We start from the raw sequence: 23,773 nt of genomic DNA, 5'->3' as shown, positions 1-23,773 counted from the left end.
AGGCTGGACCAGATGGGTTCTGGGGTCCCTTCCAGCCCTGAGGTTCTATTCTTTGAAGAAGAAAGAGAACCAGAGGAGGGAAAGACAAGAACAGCAGGCCAGGGCACATTTTGGCCCCTGTTGCTCTCTCTACCTGGCCGGATTTAGTGTTTACTGTCAACCATGAAGCTTCAGATGGTACCTAGACCTTGTTGCTAAAAAGAGTCAGAAGGAAGCCCATAAGAGCCAGTCTGAGATCACAGTGAATACCAGCACAGTAGAAGGGTGAAGAAAGGAGTGTAGCCACCATACGGACACTGAAGCTCTGGAGAGATAGAATGAATCACCCAACAGTTAGCTCTTCAACACCTTGTGTTTTCTTGCTGACCTACGACCTCCATGGCTTTGTTTTTGTTTTTTTGGTTTTGTTTTGTTTTGCAGGGCAATGAGGGTTAAGTGATTTGCCCAGGGTCAAACAGGTAGTAAAGTGTCAAGTGTCTGAGGCCAAATTTGAACTCAGGTCCTCCTGAATCCAGGGCCAGTGCTTTATCCACTGCGCCACCTAGCTGCCCCATGGCTTTGTTCTTGTAGTGCCCTCACTTTTAATATCTTTTGAATTAAATTGTCATTGGTTCCCCATTTCCATTTCCACCCTATTAATCTCGGTGCTCCAAAGACTCCCTGGCATCAGTTTGGCCTGGTCTTTGAGTTTGCGTTTACCTGGATCCCATTTTGGAGCCTGCTCCTCTGCTCCTGCAGGACATGGGACTCCTCAGTCCCAGTGACTGCCCTACTCATTGGCACATATGGGCCCACCCTACTTCCTCATCAAGTCAAAGGCAGAGACCCTTGATTTACCTGGAAGACAGTGCCAAGGTTTTGTCTTCTATCCAAGCTAACTGCCCTCCCTCAACTGATGAGAGCTGCTATTTCTCAGCACCCCACAGTACCGTCTCATTTAGGCTGTCAGCTTCTACTGAGACGATAAAGGGTTGGGTTTTGTTTGTTTTTTTTCATCATAGCTTCTCTGCAAAGAGCTTTGTATCTGGAGGATACAGCAAAGTAGCTCCAATAAATCAACCTGGTATAATAGAAAGATCGCTAGATTTTGAATCATAGGACCTGGGTTCAAATTTCAGCTCTACTACTTGTGGGACTCTGAGCTGTCCTGTAAGGTACCTCCTAGCTCTAAATCATCTATGATCTTGGGAACAGTTATGTGTGAATCAATGAAAATGTCTCATTTTACTGGGTTGTAGTCAACTCTCAATTATCTTATTATAAAGAGTAATAACCAGGGGCAGCCAGGTGGTGCAGAGGATAAAAGCACTGGCTCTGGATTCAGGAGGACCTGAGTTCAAATCTGACCTCAGACACTTAACACTTACTAGCTGTGTGACCCTGGGCAAGTCACTTAACCCCAATTGCCTCACTAAATAAACAAACAAACAAATAAATAAATAAAGAGTAATAACCAGAAAACATGGATAATCTGTTTCATTGGTTCAGGAAAGTTTCCCTACCAATAGGAGTCAGGCTGTACTCCCAATCATCTCTGTAACACAACAGCTAAACAAGAAAGAAATGAGCTCTAAGGAATTAGATTCCCCTTCAGCTTCTGTTCTTCCCTACACAGGTGAATTTGGGGTAGCTAGGTGCCACAGTGGATAGAGCACTGGTGCTGGAGTCAGGAGGACCTGAATTCAAATCCAGTCTTAGACACTCACTACTTGGGGCCATCTCCAGTCATTCTGATATATATATATATATATATATATATATATATATATATATATATATATATATATATATATATATATATATATATATATCACCAATGGACCCAGGTGGCTCAGGAGGATAGAGTGAGGTTGGTGACCTTCACAGCCCTTCCTCACTTAAATCCAATTCACTGCAAGCCATGACATCACTTCCCGATGTCATGGTCCTCTTGGAGAACAAAGGACAAACAACAACAACAACAACACAGGGAAATTGACAAAGCCAAGCATAGGAAAGATACTGCTGGGTGTTTTCTAATGTTGGATATAAGCTTATTAGTGAATGTCAGCTATCAAACATACTAAAAAATGCCAAAGAGATTTGTCATCTTCTCCTTAACTTACCTGAACCTTTTTCACCAATCCCTTCCTTTTCAGTCTACAGTCTCTGAAAGTTTCTGGAAGAGTCTGCAGAAATATAAAGTAATAGATGAATAATCCTCAATAAAATCACTACAAGAAATCATATTGTATCTGAAAACAACTACAGTGGAGATTTGAGATTGTGTGGTACAGTGGAAAGAGCACTGGCTCCGAAGTCAGAGGACTCTGGGTTCAAATTCCACTTTGGACGATGACATTGGCGAGTCCTTTACCTCCCTCGACTTGTTTTCTCATCTGTAAAATTAGGGCATTGGAATAGTTGGTCTCTGAGGTTTCTTCTAATTCCAGACCTATGATCTTATGAGCGATCCACTTTTAATAAACCCAGTCTATGTTCATGTTAAGAGTCTGTCACTTCATGAGGTGGGCTCTCCACAAATGCAAATAGCAACTGTCTACAATCTCCAAAAGTTGCCTGTGTCCATTCATGTTAAGCATCATCTACCTGGATGCTCCAGCCTACATGAGATCTCCTTTTTCTTGCTCTGTCTGTACTGTACAGGCGAATCTTACTAATAGATGCTAGCTTGTTCTTTAACTGTTTTATCTTGACACCTACACTGTAAATTGAATATGGGTAGAGACTGTGTATTCAACGTTTTTGTATCACACACACACACATATATACATGCACATCCACATGCACATCCACATGTATGCGCACACACAAACAGAACACCTAGAACTATTCTAGGTCATTGCATAATGGTTCTATTGATTTCCAAGTCACCACCATGACCTGCTTGACAGAATAGAAGGTTAGTGGTCAGAGGTGTGAGAAAAGAGTGAAAAATGATCAAACAGTCCCAGGGATAGAGCAGGAGCACTAGTGAAGGCCTGAGCCAGGGTCCCAGGCATGGCATGCTGCCACATAGAATGGGATAATTATCAGACAGAAAGCTGATTCAGGATTTAGCTCACTTTCCCAGAGTCAATCAGTTCCTCTGACTGTTTGGTGTTTCCCTTTTTATACTTATGGATTTCTTGGCTCCTAACTGTTTGCCCAGTTAAAGTTCTATTACAGTTCTTTACTTTCTCATTTCTGGGTCTTCTTGGTTCTTGACTGCTTATCTTGACTTCAATATACTGTCTTACTCTTTCTCAAAAAGTCATAAGCATTTGGGTTAGAAGGGGAGATTATCAGGGGCAGCTAGGTGGCACAGTGGATAGACCACTGGCCTTGGATTCAGGAGGACCTGAGTTCAAATCCAGCTTCAGACACTTAACACTTATTAGCTGTGTGACCCTGGGCTAGTCACTTAACCCCAATTGCCTCACCAAAAAAAAAAGAATGGGAGATTATCTAGTCCAACATCCTTACCTTACAAGAAAGGAAACTATGGACACATAGAAGCCAACGGACCTTGGGGATCCATGTGTACCCCAACTCTGGGGTTATTCTTCTAGGTCCAGACCTCTGGTTCTGCCTTAACCAATGGCTCCTAGTGTTGTTTTGGCTTGGGTCACTAACACACCTGGCCCCTAATTTTCTGCTTTGGCCTTATCTCAAATCTACCAGGCCCTGTACTGTTGCTGCTCCATTCACTGCTACCCATCATCTTGAAGTTGATAGGCAGAAAAAAGAATGTCTTCTCTTCATCTCATATTGTGAGATGATGAGGGCCTGACCAAGGATGACAGCCCAAAGAGTAGAGAAAAGAGGCAGCAGAAATGATAGGATTGTGGTCAGTGATTGAATGTGTGGAGTGGAAAGGGAAAAGTCAAGGTCAAGACTGAGGTTCTAAACCTAGGTGACTTCAAGGACAATAGTGACCTCCCTCTATTTGGGACATGGTAAGTATGAGATGTCTATCAGGCAGCTGGAACTGTATCAGAAGAGATTCAGGCTATCTATATCTATATCTATATCTATCTATCTATTTATCTATCTATCTAGAGAGAATGAGAGAGAGAGAGAGAGGGCAGTTAGGTGGCAGAGTGGATAAAGCATCAGCCCTGGATTCAGGAGGACCTGAGTTCAAATCCAGCATCAGACACTTGACACTTACTAGCTGTGTGACCCTGGGCAAGTCACTTAATCCTCATTGCCCCCCCCCCAAAAAAAAAGAGAGAGAGAGAGAGAGTGTTGAGAGAGTTAGGAATCACCTACACAAAAATGATCATTGAACTGGTGAGAATGATGATAGAACACCAAGGGAGTGAGAAGGGAAAGGAAAAGAGTGGGATACATGGAATAAATAGGAGGGAATTTAGAGAGACACTCAGACTCGCAGAGAAGACTAAAAAAGTACTGTAGTCCAGAAAAAAGAAAAATCCATATTTTTTTCCTGGCCTAGTGTTTATTGCTGAGCCCCATCCTTCTACCTGGTACCCTCTTTTCTCTGTGCTGCCTCTTCTCTGGAATCCTCCACATCCAGAATCTTCTATTCCAGGCCAGAAGTTTGCAGTCTAGATAGATTTTGTCAACTTCCCTGTGACTTCAGGAGTGGGAAGTGAATCAGGTTCCCCATCACCACAACTGCCCTCCCACAACCATCCCCACAATTCTCTTCCCCCTCAAAAAATAAGAGCCCTTCCTTGTAACAAATAAGTATAGTCAAGCAAAACAAATCCGCATGTTGGTTGTATCTGAAAACATATGTCTCATTTTGCAGCTACAGTCCACTATCTCTCTTCCAGGAGGTGGGAATAATGCTTCATCATCAGTTTTCTAGGGTGATGACTGGTAACTCCCTTGAGAGTTCTGAAATCTTTTAAAGTTTTCTTTTACAGTTCTGTAGTTATTGAATAAATCATTCTCTTATTTCTGCTTCCTTAACTCTGTATCAGTTCATACAAATCTTACCAGGTCACGTTGAGTCTGATCCTTTCATCATTTCTTAAAGTGAAAAATGTTCCATTACATTCATAAGCATACTTTGTTCATACATTCCTTAATATTTACTAGTTTGGATTTTCCTTTTTTCTTTTTGGTTACAACAAAAAATGTTGCTGCAAACATTTGTTCAGCCATCCCCCACTTTGTTTCTATTTTTTGCTACAATAAAAAGAACTGTTATAAATCTTTTTGTATATGTGGCTCCTTTACCTCTTTGACCCCTAATGATATCATTGGATCAAAGGGTATGCATCCTTTAAGGCATTTAGGACTATAGTTTGAAATTGCTTTCCAGAATGGCTCAACCAATTCACAGCTCTACTAACAGTGCGTTAGGGTGACAGTCCTCCCACAGCCCCTCCAACAATTGTCATTTTCTGTTTGTGTTGTTTTTGCCAATCTAATAGGTGAGGTAGAACCTCAGAAATGTTTTAATTTGCATTTCTCTTATTTTTAGTGATTTGGAACATTTTTTCATTCAATTATTTATAGTTTTCATTTCTTTATTTGAAAATTGTCTATTCATAACCTTTGATCATTTATTATTTGGGAATGGCTTTTCTTTTTTTTATATCTATTGATATCAATTCTCTACATATCTTAAATATCAAACCCTTATCATGGAAATTCACTACAAAGATTTTTCTTCCCAGTCCACCATTTTCCTTCTAATTCTAATTGCATCAATAACTGTTTCCATAAAAACTTTTATATTTCATGTAACAACTTTGTCCATTTTATCCCTTTTGCTTGAGTCAAAATTCTTCCCCTATGTGTAGCTCTGAAACATGTCCTTCCCTTCTTTAATTTGCTTATATTATGACCCCTTATACCTAGATCACTGTTAAAAGAAAAGTCCTCAGAGGTATGGACTATTGTCTAGCAATCTGTCTCCCTCTCCCTACATTTACACAAAGGGAAAGTGTTCATAAATATCAAACTAATTCTTTATGGTTGTTTCCTCTCCTTTTCTACTTCATCCTGTTCACATCTCTGGCTGCTTGCTCATCTTGTTAGGAGCTAGCTCACACCTGCTATCAGCTCCGGTTTACTCCCATTGCTTTGGCCCTGCATCTCTTTTCACCAACACCTTCCAATTAACTTTAGTTCTGCTCTCTGGACACCCAAACTATTAATGCAAAGTACATTATGACCATGGCTGGTTCTAGACCCCAGACCATTCTGGTTGGTCATTTACTATTTATATCCCACCACTGTGTGGCAGAATGATAGAGCAGACCTTAGAGATAACCATCTCACTTTATAGTTGAGAAAACTCAGAGCGAAGGATGGGGACGGGGGTGGTGGTGAGTAGGGGACAGAAGTTAGATGGCTCTCCCAAAAGGTCACATAGCTAGTTAATGGCAGAACCAGGACAAAAATACAGGTCTTTTGGATTCTAGAAGTCCAGATATCTTTACAGTCTCATGCTATTCCTTCCAGACCACAGAAATGATCCCTGGTCTAGGGAGATCTCTTGATTCCAAATTTGCTATCTCTAGAACTCAGTCCCTTTCCTTAAAGCCTTGATTAATTGTAATGCTGGCAGGACTAATATATTTTGATTATTTAATTTTGCAGATAACTGCAGTTAAAGCAGAAAAACCTTTTATTTGTAAAATATTGTTGTTATATATTGTTAAATATTAATATTAATGCTAATAATAATCTATATTTTCTATAGTACTATAAGGTTTACAAAGCACTTTCCTAAAGAATAACCCTATTAAGCAAGTAGTAACAGGTATCATTATCCCTACTTTTCAGATGAGGAAACTGAGGCCCAAAGAAGTCACTAGTAAGCGCTGAATCTATAACCTGAAGGTCCCTGGGCTCTCTGCCCAGTGGTCTTTCTATTTTCTTGCCCTAAGATCATAGCTGGACCAGGACCTTAGAGAGCATCTAATCCAATCTCATGTAATAGAGCAGGACACTGAGATACAGAAAGGTGTACTTGCCCAAGGTCACACAGTAGTTACCAGTAGAACCAGAAGGGCTGGAGACAAATGATAGAAATTTGAGAAGGAGAAAAGACCACGTTTTGGGTTAGGATGGAGACAGGAAGATCAACCAATGAGCAAATCAAAAGCTGGCTTGACTGCTTCTGCCTCTTTTCTCTTCTTCCATCCTTGCCACCGACCATGTCTTGAAGCACTTAAGATAACTAGTATTTACATCACTTCAGCTAAGAAGTTCAGAAATTTGGCTAGACAGAAAACTACCATAACCCTATTATGCTAAATTTAAAATTACATAATGTTAAGAGTCAAGCATGAATTGCCAAATCTGCATGTTTAGACTGGAGTATGTTATGTTCTAGGTCAGAGGTGTCAAATGCATGGCTCACAACACTCCCAAGCCCATCCTGAACCAGATTAAAATGGAACTGGGAAGTATTTCATAAAATAAAGATACAATAAAACATGGATAATATTATATTTGAAAACTAAGTTGATATGATACCCACAGGAATCCTTACGTACAATTTAATGGCCCCCATTTCTACTTGAGTTTGACACCACTGGTCTAGGTGATAACAGCTACTAGCAAAGTTATGAATATCACAGGTCAGCTCTAATGGCCATTTTAAAAAGTCTCATTGATGCATTTTGTTTTTACAAACAAGGATCCCCTCCAGCTTTGAAATGCTGTGATTTCTTATGTTGAATTGTTTGAGTTCTTGGGGTGGGGGTGGGAGGGGAGGGAGGAAGAGAAGATGGAACACAAAGTTGTTTTTTTTTTAATTGATGTCAAAATTTGCTTTTACATGTAATTTGGAAAATAAAAGTATTAAAAAAAATTTGGCATGCAGAATTAAACACAGTACCCTTGATGTACTTTGACCAGCAAAATAAATAAATAAACTAATAAATAAATTAATTAATTAATTAATTAGTGCATGAATGATTAAATAAATAAATAGAAAGAAAGAAAGAAATGCTGTGATTTCATATATAGCCTAGATCAGATTGCTTTATATGTCTTGGGGAGTGGGGAAGGAAGGGAGGGTGGAAGAAAAATTTGGAACTAAAAATATCATGGGGCAGGTAGATGTTGCAGTAGATAAAGCACCAGCCCTGGATTCAGGAGGACCTGAGTTCAAATCTGGCCTCAGACACTTGACACTGTATGAACCTGGGTAAGTCACTTAACCCTGCATTGCCATGCACCCCCCCCAAATTATGAAAAAAAATGTTGAAAACTATTTTTAAATGGAAATGGAAAATAATAAAATACTTTTATGATTAAAAAAAAGAAATGCTGTGATTGTGCTGCTTTGTTGAATATCCATCTCATGGTAGTTGTAGAAAGGTAGAGAAAGTGGGACTAAAATCATTTTCATTGCTCAGTGATTGTCTTCTCTAAGTGAAGCATCAGAGTCACACATCAAGACATACAAGGGCCCTTGGAAATTCCAACCACCTCATTGTAAAAAGGAAGAAACAATTTAAATTCATCCTTCTGTTGCTGCCCTTTGTACCTTCTGGATGGACCCTCACATGCAATTCTTACACTCAGGAAGCTTGTTTCTCCAGAGATGTATTCTCCCCAGTATTCCCTGGTATTGTAGATACTCCTATATTATCTTGCAGTTCTTAGATTTTTTTTTTATCCACAGAGTCATTCATAGCCTGAAAGCTAATGAGGATGGACACATCCCCACAATACTTGAGAATATATGGGGCAGCTAGGTGGCACGGTGGATAGAGCACCAGCCCTGGAGTCAGGAGTAACTAAGTTCAAATCGGGCCTCAGACACTTAACACTTACTAGCTGTGTGACCCTGGGCAAGTCACTTAACCCCAATTGCCTCACTAAAAAAGAGAGAGAGAGAGAGAATACAATGAGATAATTTCCAGAAAAGTCAGAAATCAAAGACCGCAGATTTAGATCTGGAAGGGACCTAAAAATTCATCTAGTCTAACCTTTTTGTTTTAGCCAGAGAAGAAGATAAAGTGATTTGTCCATGCTCATACAGGTATTATGTGATGGGGTTCAGATTTAGATCCATGATCTCTGCATCCAAACCTAGCAGCAACTGGGTGGATCAATAGATAAGAGCGCTGGGCCAAAAGCCAGTTCAGATGCCTGCTGGCTATATGACCGTGGGCAAGCCACTTAACCTCTGTTTGCCTTAATCTGCTGAGAAGGAAATGGCATATCACTCCAGGATCTTTGCCAAGAAAACCCCATGGGCAACACTGGTGTGCCATAGTCCATGGGGTCATGAAGAATTAGATACAACTGGGACAGCTAGATGGTACAGTGGATAGAACACCGGCCCTGGATTCAGGAGGACCTGAGTTCAAATCTGGCCTCAGACACTTACTAGGTGTATGACCCTGGGCAAGTCCCTTAACTCCAATTGCCTCACCAAAAAAAAAAAAAATTAGATACAACTAAACTGCTGAACAACCACTACCACCATGCCTGGCTCCAAACCTAGGGTTTTTTTTTTTACTGCTCTAGTCTGCAACTTCATGGTGGGAAGCAAAAAAAAGGACTTTTCAGGGCAGCTAGGTGGCACAGTGGATAAAGCACCAGCCCTGGATTCAGGAGGACCTGAGTTCAAATCCAGCCTCAGCCACTTGACACTTACTAGCTGTGTGACCCTGGGCAAGTCACTTAACCCTCATTACCCTGCCAAAAAAAAAAGGACTTTTCAACACTTGCCACAGACATGCCCTTGGAGAAATGGGCTTCCTCCAAAGATGGAAAAAATCATAAAGTGCTTTGTAAACCTTCAAGTGCCATATATGCTTATGATTTCTGGCAGCTGGTAAGAGTAATTATTTCAATAGGTGTCAGCTGGTGGCTGTTCCGATGGGCATCAGGGAGTGAGGTCAAGCAATAGCCATTATTTGGTTCCAATACTGAACCGAGCTTCTCAGCAGGAGGCTGGATCCAAATAATGGTACTTTATGAGCGTAGGGAAGAAAGACCCAGTAGATGCCTTGAAATATTAGTGCAGAGAACATCATCTCTACAAGCCACCAGCATAGCTGACCTGCCCACGATGAGCAGCAACTCTAGAACAAAGAGGAAGTCCACTTTTCTAATGACAGAGAGGATACCTACCGTCGGGTATCCAGGTGCAACGGTTTCTGTCACTTTGGGACATAAGCAGCAACGGAAGAGAGTTGGACAGGAGGGAGTCGAGGACTGGAAGTCCTGCTCAGCAAGAGGGGCCTGGCAGCTATTGTAAGTCTACAAAGGCAGAGAAGGGATATGGGAACCTGAGCCTCGGGGCACGGGAAGCCTCACAGGCTCTCTGGTAGTGAGCAGGATGAGGGAAAATTTGGATTGTAATTTATTCCAATGTGTAAGGTGGTTGAACCAGAACCTCGGGGCATGGGAAGAGAGGGCCAGACGCCTGACAGGCTCTCTGGTAGTTGGTGAGCAGGAGGAGGGAAAAGTCGGATTCTAACATTCCAATGTGGAAGGCGGTTATTGGGACAACAGCCATGGTCAAGTGCAGACTCATCTTTGAAAGCTCCTGATTTTGAATATAATTTTTTGAGGGGATCTAAAAAACACACACAAAACAACCCACAAAGAACCCTTCTCTGGTCCCTTAATTTGATTTTCCCTCTTGTCTGCAAATGTTTCCAATTGCTTTAAGCGGTAAGTATAGTTTCAGGTCTGCACAAGGACTTGATAATTGTCTGACGTTTCTAATTCATACCAATAATCCAGAGTGGGGATACAGACCTGGGGCAGGGAGTGAGGGGCAGGAGGATTGAGATGAGGTGGGCAGCATGAATTCCTTGAGGCTCTGTAGCCTTGCTATTCATCCCTGGATGCATTCATTATGGGTTTATGGTCCTATGTCCAGGGAAGGGTCAAGACAGAAAAAAAAATAGAATTTTAGAGCTGTAAGGGACCTTAGCCCCTCTGATAAATAATAAGGATGAGAGAGAGGGTGGGGCGGGGGGAGGGGAGGGTTGGGGGTGGGGATGTTTTCCTTTGTATTGTTTGTGTCTAGACACAACTCATCTTCTCTCCTATAAGCCTAGAAAATCAAGAACATCTCATATATGTTGTCTCACATATAAATACAGGCATTATCAAAGTATTACTGGAAAACACAAGTCAAAAATATGTCTCAAAGAATATTTACTCTGCTTATGTAATTATTTACTCACTAATGAATCAATCTGTTCCAAGATCTTCATAAACTGCTCAACAATTCCTTTTACTCTCTTGTCAAGTTTGCTGAGAGCTTCCGCTCGCAAGTCCTTGGCTAGAAAACCCTGCATGGAGAAATATGTTATTCCTAGGGATTTGCACAACTGCTTTAAATATACAACAGCTGGACAAGTCACAGTGCCAAGTGAAAGCAGATAACACTGGGCCTGGTAAGAGTCAGTGAAAACACAACTGTGTATCAGCACCCTTCATCTGACCCCAAGGCCTCTTCACACCAGGATCAGGGAAGACAGTGTCAAGCTGGCCCCAAGGTACTAAAGGCTGAGAAATGGGCTTATTCCCTGCATCTTAGAATCCTTCAAGTTTCAAACAGTGAGGTCATAGACCGGTCTGTAGGACAGAACACCCAGGAAGAACTGGGGTTGACGTCTAATTTGTTGGGGTGAATCTGGGATCCTGTGGTGACACTGGCCCAATAGCTAAACTGGCCAGACCAGAGGTCAGAAAGACCCCAGGAGTCAGATGCTGTCTCCATACTCACTAGCTATGTATAAACTCTGAGTCTCAGTCTTCTTATCTGTGAGAAGGGGATACTAATAACTAAAGTACCCACCTCACCGGATAGTTTTAAGGATCAAAAGAGATAATGTATGTCAAGCACTATGTAAGTTCTTATTATTATTAAGCAAGTAAATGTTATATAAATGTCAGGCATTAAAATCAGTGCTCACTTCAGTGACATAGAAGACTGACACCATCACTGAGTGAGTAAATCAGTAGAATCTGAGTTGGTCACAGAAATGACAGTGTCCTGGCCCACTCCCCACCCACCATGTTTTCTCTACTAAGGCAGCCAGGTGGTGCAAGGGCCAGAGTCAAGGGACTTGGAGTCAAGAAGACCTGAGTTTGAAAATCCTATCTCAAACACTTACTAGCTGTGTGACCCTGGGCAAGTACCTTAACTGCTCTCTACCTCAGTTTATTTATTTGTAAAAAATTAGGTTAAGAATCAAATGAGACAACATGTAAAGTTCTTCACAAACCTTAAAACATGACAGAAATGATAGTTATCATTACTTGGATCAGTATCTCCACCTCCTCACAGGCAACATGGGCCTCACCTCGAGGTCCCTTGGCTCTAATAGGGGATCTTTTTCTGGGGCCTAGGCCTCCCCACACACACACTTCCTTCCCCTAACTACCCCCTTACCCCCTCCTTAGATCCTTCCTCATGTGTTGTCTTCCTCCATTAGAATGCAGCCTCCTTGGGAGTGGGGCTGTCTCGCTCTCTGGCGCTTGTATCCCCAGGGCTTAGCATTGTGCCTAACACAGAATAAGGAATTAATAAATGCCCTTTCTTTTTATCTATCTATTTAATAATGTCCAATTTTTTGGCGGAAATTATCATAGTAGCCTAGTGTAGTGGAAAGTGCACTGAAGTGATTGTTCCAACCCCTTTGCTGACCTCCAACCCCTCTGCTGACCTCCAACCCCTTTGTTGATCTCCAGCCTCTCTACTGACCTCCAACCTCTCTGCTGACCTCTAGCCTCTCTGCTGACCTCCAACCCCTTTGTTGATCTCCAGCCTCTCTACTGACCTCCAACCTCTCTGCTGACCTCCAACCTCTCTGCTGACCTCCAGCCTCTCTGCTGACCTCCAACCTCTCTGCTGATCTCCAGCCTCTCTGCTGACCTCCAGCCTCTCTGCTGACCTCCAACCTCTCTGCTGACCTCCAGCCTCTCTGCTGACCTCCAACCCCTTTGCTGACCTCCAGCGTCTCTGCTGACCTCCAGCCTCTCTGCTGACCTCCAACCCCTTTGTTGATCTCCAGCCTCTCTACTGACCTCCAACCTCTCTGCTGACCTCCAGCCTCTATGCTGACCTCCAACCCCTTTGCTGACCTCCAGCCTCTCTACTGACCTCCAACCTCTCTGCTGATCTCCAGCCTCTCTGCTGACCTCCAGCCTCTCTGCTGACCTCCAACCTCTCTGCTGACCTCCAGCCTCTCTGCTGACCTCCAACCCCTCTGCTGACCTCCAGCCTCTCTGCTGACCTCCAACCTCTCTGCTGACCTCTAGCCTCTCTGCTGACCTCCAACCCCTTTGTTGATCTCCAGCCTCTCTGCTGACCTCCAACCTCTCTGCTGACCTCCAGCCTCTCTGCTGACCTCCAACCCCTTTGCTGACCTCCAGCCTCTCTGCTGACCTCCAACCTCTCTGCTAACCTCCAATCTTGCTTCTCCAACTACCTTTCAGATATCTCTAACTGGATGGCTAGTAGACATCTTCAACTCAATATTCCAAAACAGAACTTATTATCTTTCCCACTAAACCATCCCTCCCTCCTACTTTCCCTTATCTCTGTCAGACATCCCACCCCACCCCTCCCCGGTATCCAATCTATTACCAAGACCTGTCCATTTTACCTTTGCAACATTTCTAAAAATACACCCCCTTCTCTCCTCTGGCATTGCCACCACCCCAGCGTAAGCTCTCATTTCCTCAAGCATGGACTAGTGCAACAGTCTGTTGCTAGGTCTGTCTGATTCAAGTCTCTCCCTGTTCCAATCCGTCCTCCATTCAGCTATTCAAGTGGTTTTCCTAAAGCTCAGGCCTAACCGTATCCCCCTGCTGCCCACCCACCTTCCTTCTTAACAGCTTCACCCCAACGCCCCAGCTCAGTAACCTCCAGGGGCTCCCTATCACCTCTAGGATCCAATACAAAATTTCTTTTTAGTGCTCAAAGCCTTTGATCACCTGGCCCCCTACTCTCTTTACAGTCTTCTTACACCTTACTCCCTGCCAGGTACTCATCCATCTAGTAACACTTGTTTGGCCAACAAGACGCTCCATCTCTCAGCTCCCGGCATGTTCTCTGCTGGTCCCCCATGTCTGCAATGCTCTCTCTCAACCCTGCCTCCTAGATTCTCTGGCTGCCTTAAATCTCAACTACTACCCCAACTTCTACAGGAAGCCTTTCCTATCCCCCTTAGTCTTAGGGCCTTCCTCTGTGAATTATTCCCTATTAATCTGGTACAAAGCTCGTTCTCTCCTCCATTACACCGTGAACTCTTTGAGCCCAAGGACTGTCTTTTGCCTCCTTTTGTATCCCCAGTATTCGGCACAGTACTTGGCATGGGTGCTTAGACTGATTTTACAAATGGAGAAAATGAGACCTTCAGAGGTTACCTTCTTGCCTAAGGTCACACAGACAGATGCAGGATATAAACCCAAATCCTCAAATGCTAGGCCCCTCCTCCTTTCCCTGCCTTGCACTAGACTAACTGGGAGATATTATGGCCCAAAGAAGAGAGAATTTAGAAAACTTATACCTATTTATAAATATCTGAAGATTTATCAAATAAAAAGGGGATTAGACTTATTCTAGGTGCCTCCAGAAAGTAGATCTTGGGCAAATTCATGCAAGAGATAGGGAAGAGGGGCAGCAAGATGGCACAGTGGATAGAGACTGGCCCTGGATTCAGGAGGACATGAGTTCAAATCCAGCCTCAGACACTTAACACTTACTAGCTGTGTGACCCTGGGCAAGTCACTTAACCGCAGTTGCCTCACCAAAAAAAAAAAAAAAAAGATAGAGAAGAACATTTTTTCCCAATATAAGGAAGAATTTCCTGACAACTACAACCTTCAAGGATCCTTCCAATTGAGACTCTTATTCTGTGAATTAGAGCTGTAGGAAAATGAAGTGAGCTACTTTATGAGACCATGAGCTCCCCATCACTGCATGTGCTCAAGCAGAGTTGAAAAGACCATCTGTCTAAAATGTTAGAATGGGAGTCCCTACAAAGGGCAAACGTTTGGATTAAATTACATCCTTTCCATTTGGGAGACTGATTCTATGAAATACATGACACTCTCTGCAGTGTGGACCTTTGGACTCTAGGTGGCGCCAAAGGCTGCTAGACTTATACTTCCCCACCAAGGACATGAAGAGTAATTATCTCCTCTTCCATGCCCCCCACCCCAACCCTGAAATCTGGAAAATCTGAATAATTTTTTTGGCCCTCCCTTTGTACAAGATAAAAAGTATGCATATTTATCGTATTAAAATATAAAATGTTGAAATTATACAATATTATATATTTTAATACTATATATATTTTATGCATTTCTGAATTTCTAAACTTTTTCTGTGTTTTGTGCTGACCTTAACATTTCATCTGCAGCTTCCACAAAACCCCCCCAAAATTCCCATTTAATTTTTTATGCCGACCTGCGATATATTAAAACCATGATGGGGAAAGTTCCCATGTAGAAGGGAAAATTGTATGTATTTTGAATGTCATCTATGAGTGGGGATGTCCAAGGCAGCAACCCTGCCATGTTCTGTCTGCCTGTCAGCCTATTTGGTCCCTTGGAATTTTTAATTTTCACTAATTCCAGCTTTGAATAATACCCCCTCAAAATTGGTCCACCTTAAAACTGAACCCTCCCTGGTAACAATGAAAGACAGTTATGCAAAAATACCGAACACAGTGACCAAATCTAATGATGTAGAAAACATTCCACCCTAGGAATTCCCTTCCTCTGCTGAAAAAAGGGAGGTATGTTTCATCATCACCTTAATTTTTCAAAAAAGTACCCTGAGGGAAAAAAAAAAGTACCCTGAGAGGTAAAGTAACTTGCCCTAAGTCACACAGCTGATTAGAGGCGGAGCTAGGACTCAAGAATAAGTCTCTTTGACCTGATACCATGTAACTCCCTTACCATATCTACTTCATACACTTAGTGTGAGGACCTAATAAGATAATGTATGAAAGTACTTTATATATCATAAAGTCCTATGTGAAGGTAAATGTTATTTTTATGACTGGTAACAATAATAATTTGATTTGGAAAACTGGAGTGGCAAGAAGGGGAGTTTCCTGGGGGGCAGCTAGGTAGTGCAATGGATAAAGCACCGGCCCTGGATTCAGGAGGACCTGAGTTCAAATCTGGCCTAAGACACTTGACACTTACTAGCTGTGTGGCCCTGGGCAAGTCACTTAGCCCTCATTGCCCTGCACAAAAAAAAAGGGGGGGGGGAGTTTCCCCACCTCAACTTTCCCTCTCTTGACCACAAGAGTCTTGTATGGAGTTTCTAGAGAGGGAGAGAGACAGAGCCCTCATCAATATTTCTACTCCTCCTGTTCCTCCTTTGCCTAATGGAAACTAAAGTCCAAGAGCACAAGCTTTTCTTCAACAGTTTATCTTGTCTCTATCTTCTCTTCTTCATTGGCTCATTTCTCTCTGCCTAAAAATATCTTCTACTTCCCTAAGCTAACAACCTAATGTTAAAGTTTCACTCTCCTGGGCAAATTTCTCAGAAAAGCAGTCTACATTCCCTGACTCCCCTTCTTTACCACTGAGCTACTCATTCTTCAGAAAACTTCAAAATCACATCTATCCCCGGGGCAGCTAGGTGGTGCAGTGGATGAAGTACCGGCCCTGGATTCAGGAGGACCTGCGTTCAAATCCGACCCCTGACACTTGACACTTACTAGCTGTGGGACCCTGGGCAAGTCACTTAACCCTCACTGCCCCACAAAAACAAAAAACAAACAAAAAAAATGGCATGTGTCCCTAACCAAGAGTCTGATACAAAAAGTCTAATGAAACCTAAGGCTACCATGACTTCCTCGATTCCATGATCTTTTTTTTTTTGTTCCTCATCCTCATTGATCTTCCCACAACTTAGGACACTACTGACCAAACTTTTTCTTGAACATTTCTTATTCCTTGGTTTCTATTTTCTTCCCTTACATTCTAAATGTAGACATTTACTAAATCTTAGTTTCCTAACCTACAAAATGAGAGGTAGAACAAAAAAAAAAGAGAGAGAAAAAAAAGGGGGAGCCAGGTGGCACAGTGGATAAAGCACTACCGCTGAACTCAGGAGGACTGTGTTCAAATCCAGCCTCAGACACTTGACATTTACTAGTTGTGTGACCCTAGGCAAGTCACTTAACCCCAATTGCCTCACCAAAAAAACCCCCACAAAACCCCAAAAACAAAATGAGAGGTTGGACTTGATGATCCTTAAGTGTTGTTGTTATCCAGTTATGTCCAACTCTTTGTAACCCGGGGACCATACTGTCAATGGGATTTTCTTGGTAAAGATACTGGAATGGTTTGTCATTTCCTTCTCCAGAATATTAAAGCAAACAGAAGTTAAGTGACTTGACCAGGGTCATACAGTTAGTGAGTGTCAGAGACCAGATTTAAACTCAGGTCTTCCTGATTCCAAGTCCACCTATCCACTAAGCCACCTAGCTACCTCCTAATCTAACATTTATATGATTATTTAAATAACTAGCTCCAGCCCTAATTACCTTTCTCTGGGTCTTGTTTCTTCCTCTTCCTACAGACCTCCTAACATCTCAACAAATGTCTGACAGATTTTCACAGAATCTCAGAATTTCAGAGTTGGACGGGAACTCAAAGGCCTTCTAACCCAACCTATACCTGAATCCTACAGGCGTTAGTGTTTAACAATCCATCTCATTGATGTCACTTAAAGACTACTCCTGAAGGGGGACCTATTAGTTCCCAAAGCATCCTATTTCTTTTTTTTTTTTTTCCAGGGCAATGGTTGTTAAGTGACTTGCCCAGGGTCACACAACTAGTAAGTGTTAGGTGTCTGAGGCCAGATTTGAACTCAAGTCCTCCTGAATCCAGGGCCGGTGCTTTACCCACTGCACCATCTAGGTGCTCCCCTATTTCTTTTTTAGATAGGTCTAACTGTTCAAAGTATTGAAGAGGTTTGTTTTTTTTTAAAAAAAAAGGGAAATTCTTCCTTACACGGAGCCTAAATTTTCTTATTCAACAACTATCTCATTGTGCCTATTTCTGACCTTAAGAGCTAAGCACCCCAACCCCCCCAAATAAATTATTTAAGCATAATGAGACCAAAGAAAAACTAGAATGGAGCTCCAGGCCCCTGCAGAATGCGTGGTCACCCACTGAATATAGATGGAATGTTGGCCCCTTATCAAAGGGATGATGAAAACAGCTGAGCCCAAAGTCAAGTCATGGCAGGGGGGAGGGAAGGCAGAGACAGCTACACTATCATGGAAAGAGCACTCAGTCTTGGTATATGCCCCAGTTCTGATACTTATGAGTTTCATGACTGTGGCTAAGGCATTTAACTTTCCTCAGTTTTAGTTTCATCATTTTTTTGTTGTTTTGTTTTTGTTTTGTTTTTAGTGAGGCAATTGGGATTAAGTGACTTGCCCAGGGTCACACAGCTAGTAAGTGTTAAGTGTCTGAGGCTGGATTTGAACTCAGGTACTCCTGACTCCAGGGCCGGTGCTCTATCCACTGTGCTACCTAGCTGCCCCTAGTTTCATCATTTTTTAAATGAAGATGGTAATACATGCCCCACAGGATTACTGGAAGATCAAATGAGAAGCCATCCAGTATGGGTCAGGGCCCTTCCCTATTTGCTTTCTGCTGTTTCTGCTCTCTTCCAGCCCCTGGGCCACTCAGACCCTCAGGCTGCCTGACTGCTCACACAACTTGGATAAAATGGGAATTACCAACTCCATTCCTTCCATCTGCCCTGCTGCTGCCCCCTAAGGTCCTCTAGACCTTACCATGACCTCTACAACTGCCTTCCAGACAACCATCTGACCAACTGATGACCTAAGGACCCCTGGGCCTTAGCATCCATCCTATGACTGAATTTCCTTTTATGTGTTGTTTTCCCTAGTTAGAATGTGAGTCCTTTGAGAGCAGGGACTGTCTTACTTTTTCATTTTGTAAACTCAGAACTTAGTGCAGTGCTTGGCACAGGCTAAGTCCTTAATAAATACATTTTCATTCATTTGTTCATTCATTCATTCATTCATTTATTCATTCATGCATGCTGTGGTGGGTTTTGCTTCCTCAGTCATTTCATCTTTCACCTGCCACAATGCACGCATACTTTCATCCACAACTCAAGTGCTTTGAAACCTTAAGATGTTATGAATTGTTAAAGCCAGTCTTTTTCCTCCTAACTTCTATTAAGAATAAGCTCAGGGGCGGCTAGGTGGCGCAGTAGATAGAGCACCGGCCCTGGATTCATGAGTACCTGAGTTCAAATCCAGCCTCAGACACTTAACACTTACTAGCTGTGTGACCCTGGGCAAGTCACTTAACCCCAATTGCCTCAATAAAAGAAAGAAAGAAAGAAAGAAAGAAAGAAAGAAAGAAAGAAAGAAAGAAAGAAAGAAAGAAAGAAAGAAAGAAAGAAAGAAAGAAAGAAAGAAAGAAAGGAAGGAAGGAAGGAAGAAAGAAAGAAAGAATAAGCTTAAGGGGCAGCTAGGTGGCACAGTGGATAGAGCACCAGCCCTGGATTCAGGAGCACCTGAGTTCAAATCCAGCCTCAGACACTTGACACTTACTAGCTGTGTGACCCTGGGCAAGTCACTTAACCCCAATTGCCTCACCAAAAAAAAAAAAAAAAGAATAAGATTAAGGGGCTGCTAGGTGGCACAGTAGATAGAACACCAGCCCTGGAGTCAGGAGGACCTGGGTTCAAATCTGACCTCAGACACTTGACACTTAGTAGCTGTGTGACCCTGAGCAAGTCACTTAACCCTAATCACCTCACCAATAATAATAATAAGCTTAGTATGTCTTCTCATACTTTCAATTAAAAGAACCAATTCAAAAGTTCAAAACAAATTAATTATTTGAGTCATCAATATAATCGATGCAGTGACTTGGGATCAATCCAATCTAATCCAGCAAGTATTTGTTAAGCACCTAATTATATGCCAGATCACTGGGGATAAAAAGACTAAAAAAAACCCAACAAAACTATTCTAGCCCTCAAAGACCTTCCATTTTCCTCAAGGGGATACATATAACATGCACACAGATCAATCTATGCATTATAGTTTGAGGAGGTGGGGGATCAGGAAGGAGGACTTCTGGCAGGAGATGGCCCATGAGCTGGGGCTTGAAAGCAGCTAGGCATTCTAAGAGACAGAGAAGAGAAAATAAATTTGTTCCCAGGCTGCAGAATAGGCAATGCAAAGGCAAGGAGGAGAGAGACAGAATACCAAGTTTGGGGAACACAGTGCATGGTACAAAATGGGGAGAGGGGAAAGAAAGAATGTGTAATAAAAGAGCCAGAGTTTGAAATGCCAAGCTGAGGAATCTGTATTTTATCCAAGAAGAAATAGGGAGCCACTGAAGGTTCCAGGGCAGGAGAGTGACAAGGCCAGTCCTGTGCTTTAGGAAGATTATTTTGGCAGCCAAGTCAAAGATGATTAGAGAAGGGTGGCAATAGTAAAGAGCCAATGAGTCTTTGAACTGGGGGGGGGGTGGCTATGTGAGTAGAGGAAAGGGGATGACATCAAGAGATACTAGAGTAGGAGAATCAACAAGACTTGACCACTGTTGGGATATTGGCGGGGTGGGGTGGGGTGAGCCAGAACGACTCTGAGGTTTCACACCTTGGGTGACTGGAAGAATGCTAGTGCCCTCAATAGAGAGGGAAGTTAGGAGGAACAGTGGGTTTGGGAGAAAGATGAATTCTGCTTTGGACTTAATGAGTTTGAGATTCCTAAGGGACATCTATGTTGGGACGTCCAATTCACAATTGGTGAGGCAGGATTGGAATTTGGGGAAGCGCCTAGGGCTGGATCTCCAGCTCTGGGAGTTGTCTGCAGGGTGAGGATAACTGAAGTCCTGGTAGAAGTACAGCATGGAAATGAGATGCTAAGTGGGCAGTGTCAGGGGAAATGATGGGGCAGATTTTATCAACCTGAGATTGATCCCCTTAAGAGTACCAGTCAAGACATGGGCAAGAAAACAATGGAGGTTTAAAGACTGAATGCTCTTTCCATGATAGTTTAGCTGCCTCTGCCTTTTCTCACCTCCTACCAGACTGGACTTTGGGATCAGCTGTTTCCATCATCCCTTTGACATGGGACCAACAGTCCTTGTATATTCGGTGGGTGAGGTTCCATAAGAACTAGTGCTTTGTTCCAGAACCATCAAAGTCCAACTTTAGGATTCCTCCCTCTCCTGGGGGAGAGGGAAAACCCCACTGAAGTCCCTACGGAGAATGCTTCATTTGTAATTGCTCAGGTCTGAGCAACTCCACAAGCTGACTCCCCTGCTCCTCCCATCACCCTGAAATCTGTGTCCCTCCACTCAAGGTTCCCTGCCTCTACAACGTATGCCCTCAGTACCCTGAGATGACCTCTGCCAGAATCCTCTGCCAGCCACCGTGTTCAGTGTCTCAGAGATCGACACTCCCATTCCATGTGTCTTCTGTAAATGAAATGCGCCCCCCAACTCCAATAATAATAAAAGCTTTGAGGGTGTGCCCTGTCCAGAAAAAAAGCCCTTGTTTTCAGGTTAAAAACTAGTTAAGGGGCAGCTAGGTGGTGGAGTGGATAAAGCACTGGCCCTGAATTCAGGAGGACCTGAGTTCAAATCTGGCCTCAGACACTTGACACTTACTAGCTGTGTGACCTTGGGCAAGTCTCTTAACCCTCATTGCCCTGCCCCCCCAAAATTAATTAAAAAAAAAAACTAGTTAAACTCCATTACTAATAAACAATCAAGGGGTTGCAAAGATAAAAACACCATCTTTTAACATAATAAGAAACAGCATGATGTAAACAGCAAATTTGGAATCAGAAAACTTGAGTTCAAGTTCTACCTTCCTTTACTTACTGGCTATAAGTCAATCCTATACAATTCTAACCCTCAACTTCCTTGTCTTTAAGATGGGGACAACAAGGGACAGCTAGGTGGCACAGTGGATAGAGCACCAGCCCTGGAGTCAGGAGGACCTGAGTTCAAATCTGGCCTCACACCCTTGACAGTTACTAGCTGTGTGACCCTGGGCAAGTCACTTAACCCCAATTGCCTCACCAAAAAAAAAAAACCCAAGATGGGGGCAACAATCTCTGCACTGCCTAATGGAGGTAATGTGAGGAAGAAATGAGATGACATATAAAGTACTTGTAACTGTCAAACCCTATATAAATGTGAATTATTAACTCTTTCCTTCCTTGGATCTCAAGACAGATCTATAAAGTCTTTAAAGATGTTGTAAAGTAAAATAATACCACATAATGAGAAGACAGGACTCATTAGAAAAGACCTAATGTTGGGAGAGATTTAAGGTAAAAGGAAAAGGGGAAGGCAGAAGATGAGATGGATAGAAAAGTCATGGAAACAATGACCATGAACTTGGACAGACTTCAAGAGATAGTGGAGGACAGAAGGGCTTGGTGTGCTGTGGTCCAGAGGGTCACAAAGAATAGGACACAACCAAATGGCTGAACAACAACAACAACAAAAAAGCCCAGACAAATCAGAATAAAAAGCAAAACAATTCTCACCTACTGGAATTTTTCCATCATTCAGTTTTGATCATTAGAGACTCTAGGCACCCAAGCAATAATAGTTTGACAGCACAGAATTCTGGGAGAGGTTTGCTAAATCTGACTGATTGTTTCATGAAGCATTTTGTCTAAAGCATGCCAATTGGGCTGCTACTAATTTCTGAAACAGAGCTCAAACAATGTAAAAAGTAACTGATACACTCTAACCATAAAGGTGTTTCTTTCTCTGCGTCTCTCTCTCTTTCTCTCTCTCTCTCTCTCTCTCTCTCTCCATGAAATTTGACTTGCTGACAATAAAGATTTGGCAACATAAGGATTAGTTACATCAATAAATCAAGGATCTATGATATTTGGATGTAGGAATTCTTTCCCCTGATACTGAAGGCAATCTTGTCTCTAAGTCTTGGAGGGTTGCCTTCAGTATCAGGGGAAAGAGAGAGCTTAACTGACTTGCCCTTAGTCACATAGCTAACAAGTGTCTCAAGTTAAGGATTTAAACACTGGTCTTCCCATTTCCAAGTTTGACCCTCTAAATATTATGCCATGCTGTCTCTTTTTAAAGTACAAAAGTATGTTTGTCTGTGTATGTGTGTGTATATATACACATATGCACATGTGTCTACACATAACACGTGTGTAGATTATCTCCAATTTACCCTGCATATATGTTGCTTGTACATAATTGTTTTCATGTTGTCTCCCCCATCAGACTGTAAGCACCTTAAGAGCAGGAACATTTTGCCTATATCACCAGTGCTTAGCACAGCACCTGGCAACATAGTAGGCACCTAATATATGTTTATTGTCTTATACGTGAAGATAGATGGATGTACCCTTCAGGCACAACAAAACATTTTATTTATAGATAGGTTAGTCTATAGACTGAAAGATCGAAACCTAGATTTATAGATCTATAAATCGATGAAGTCCAATCTATAGTTAGAGCTATCTATCCATCTATCAAATGTCACGTTGTGGCTTCAAAGGCCAATGGTGAGGCACAAGATAGGTGGGAGTAGGCTGCAACATATTACTAATGAAGAATTGTGCAAAGGATATCATCAATTTATATATAAATTTATGTTTTATATATAAATATATTTAAAAGGTTGGTTAACTGGCAAAAAAAAAAAAAAAGGTTCTAAGAAAGTCTGTAGTGTGGATATTGAGAGGAGTCTTTGCAATTCTTCTTGCCAAGACTGCAAAACTCCCACTAGACAGACATGGCCGATGTGTCCAGTGCATACACGTACCACAGCCTGCCTAAAATGGAAATGGCCTTTGTA

General features: G+C 42.4%; 1 protein-coding gene across 7 annotated transcripts in view; it reads right to left on the bottom strand.

Moving 5' to 3' along the window:
• BAG1 (BAG cochaperone 1) overlaps window positions 1-23,773 on the bottom strand; it is a 50,212-nt gene that overhangs the window by 2,348 nt on the left and 24,091 nt on the right. For 4 of the 7 annotated variants that reach the window (XM_043978881.1, XM_043978884.1, XM_043978882.1 and 1 more), the window contains 3 exons: window positions 11,130-11,237; window positions 10,063-10,191; window positions 2,106-2,168 (listed from right to left, as the gene is read on the bottom strand). In XM_043978881.1, coding sequence (XP_043834816.1) covers window positions 2,106-2,168; window positions 10,063-10,191; window positions 11,130-11,237 — 300 coding nt within the window. Of the gene's footprint in view, window positions 1-2,105; window positions 2,169-10,062; window positions 10,192-10,695; window positions 10,810-11,129; window positions 11,238-23,773 lie in introns of those variants that run through there. The other 3 variants (XR_006354207.1, XM_043978885.1, XM_043978886.1) reach the window with 3 other exon arrangements.

The sequence above is a fragment of the Dromiciops gliroides genome, chromosome 1 (assembly GCF_019393635.1).
Source record: "Dromiciops gliroides isolate mDroGli1 chromosome 1, mDroGli1.pri, whole genome shotgun sequence".
Lineage (NCBI taxonomy): Eukaryota > Metazoa > Chordata > Mammalia > Microbiotheria > Microbiotheriidae > Dromiciops > Dromiciops gliroides.
Note: the sequence above shows the minus strand (reverse complement) of the source record. Positions and strands in the feature narration are given on the sequence as shown.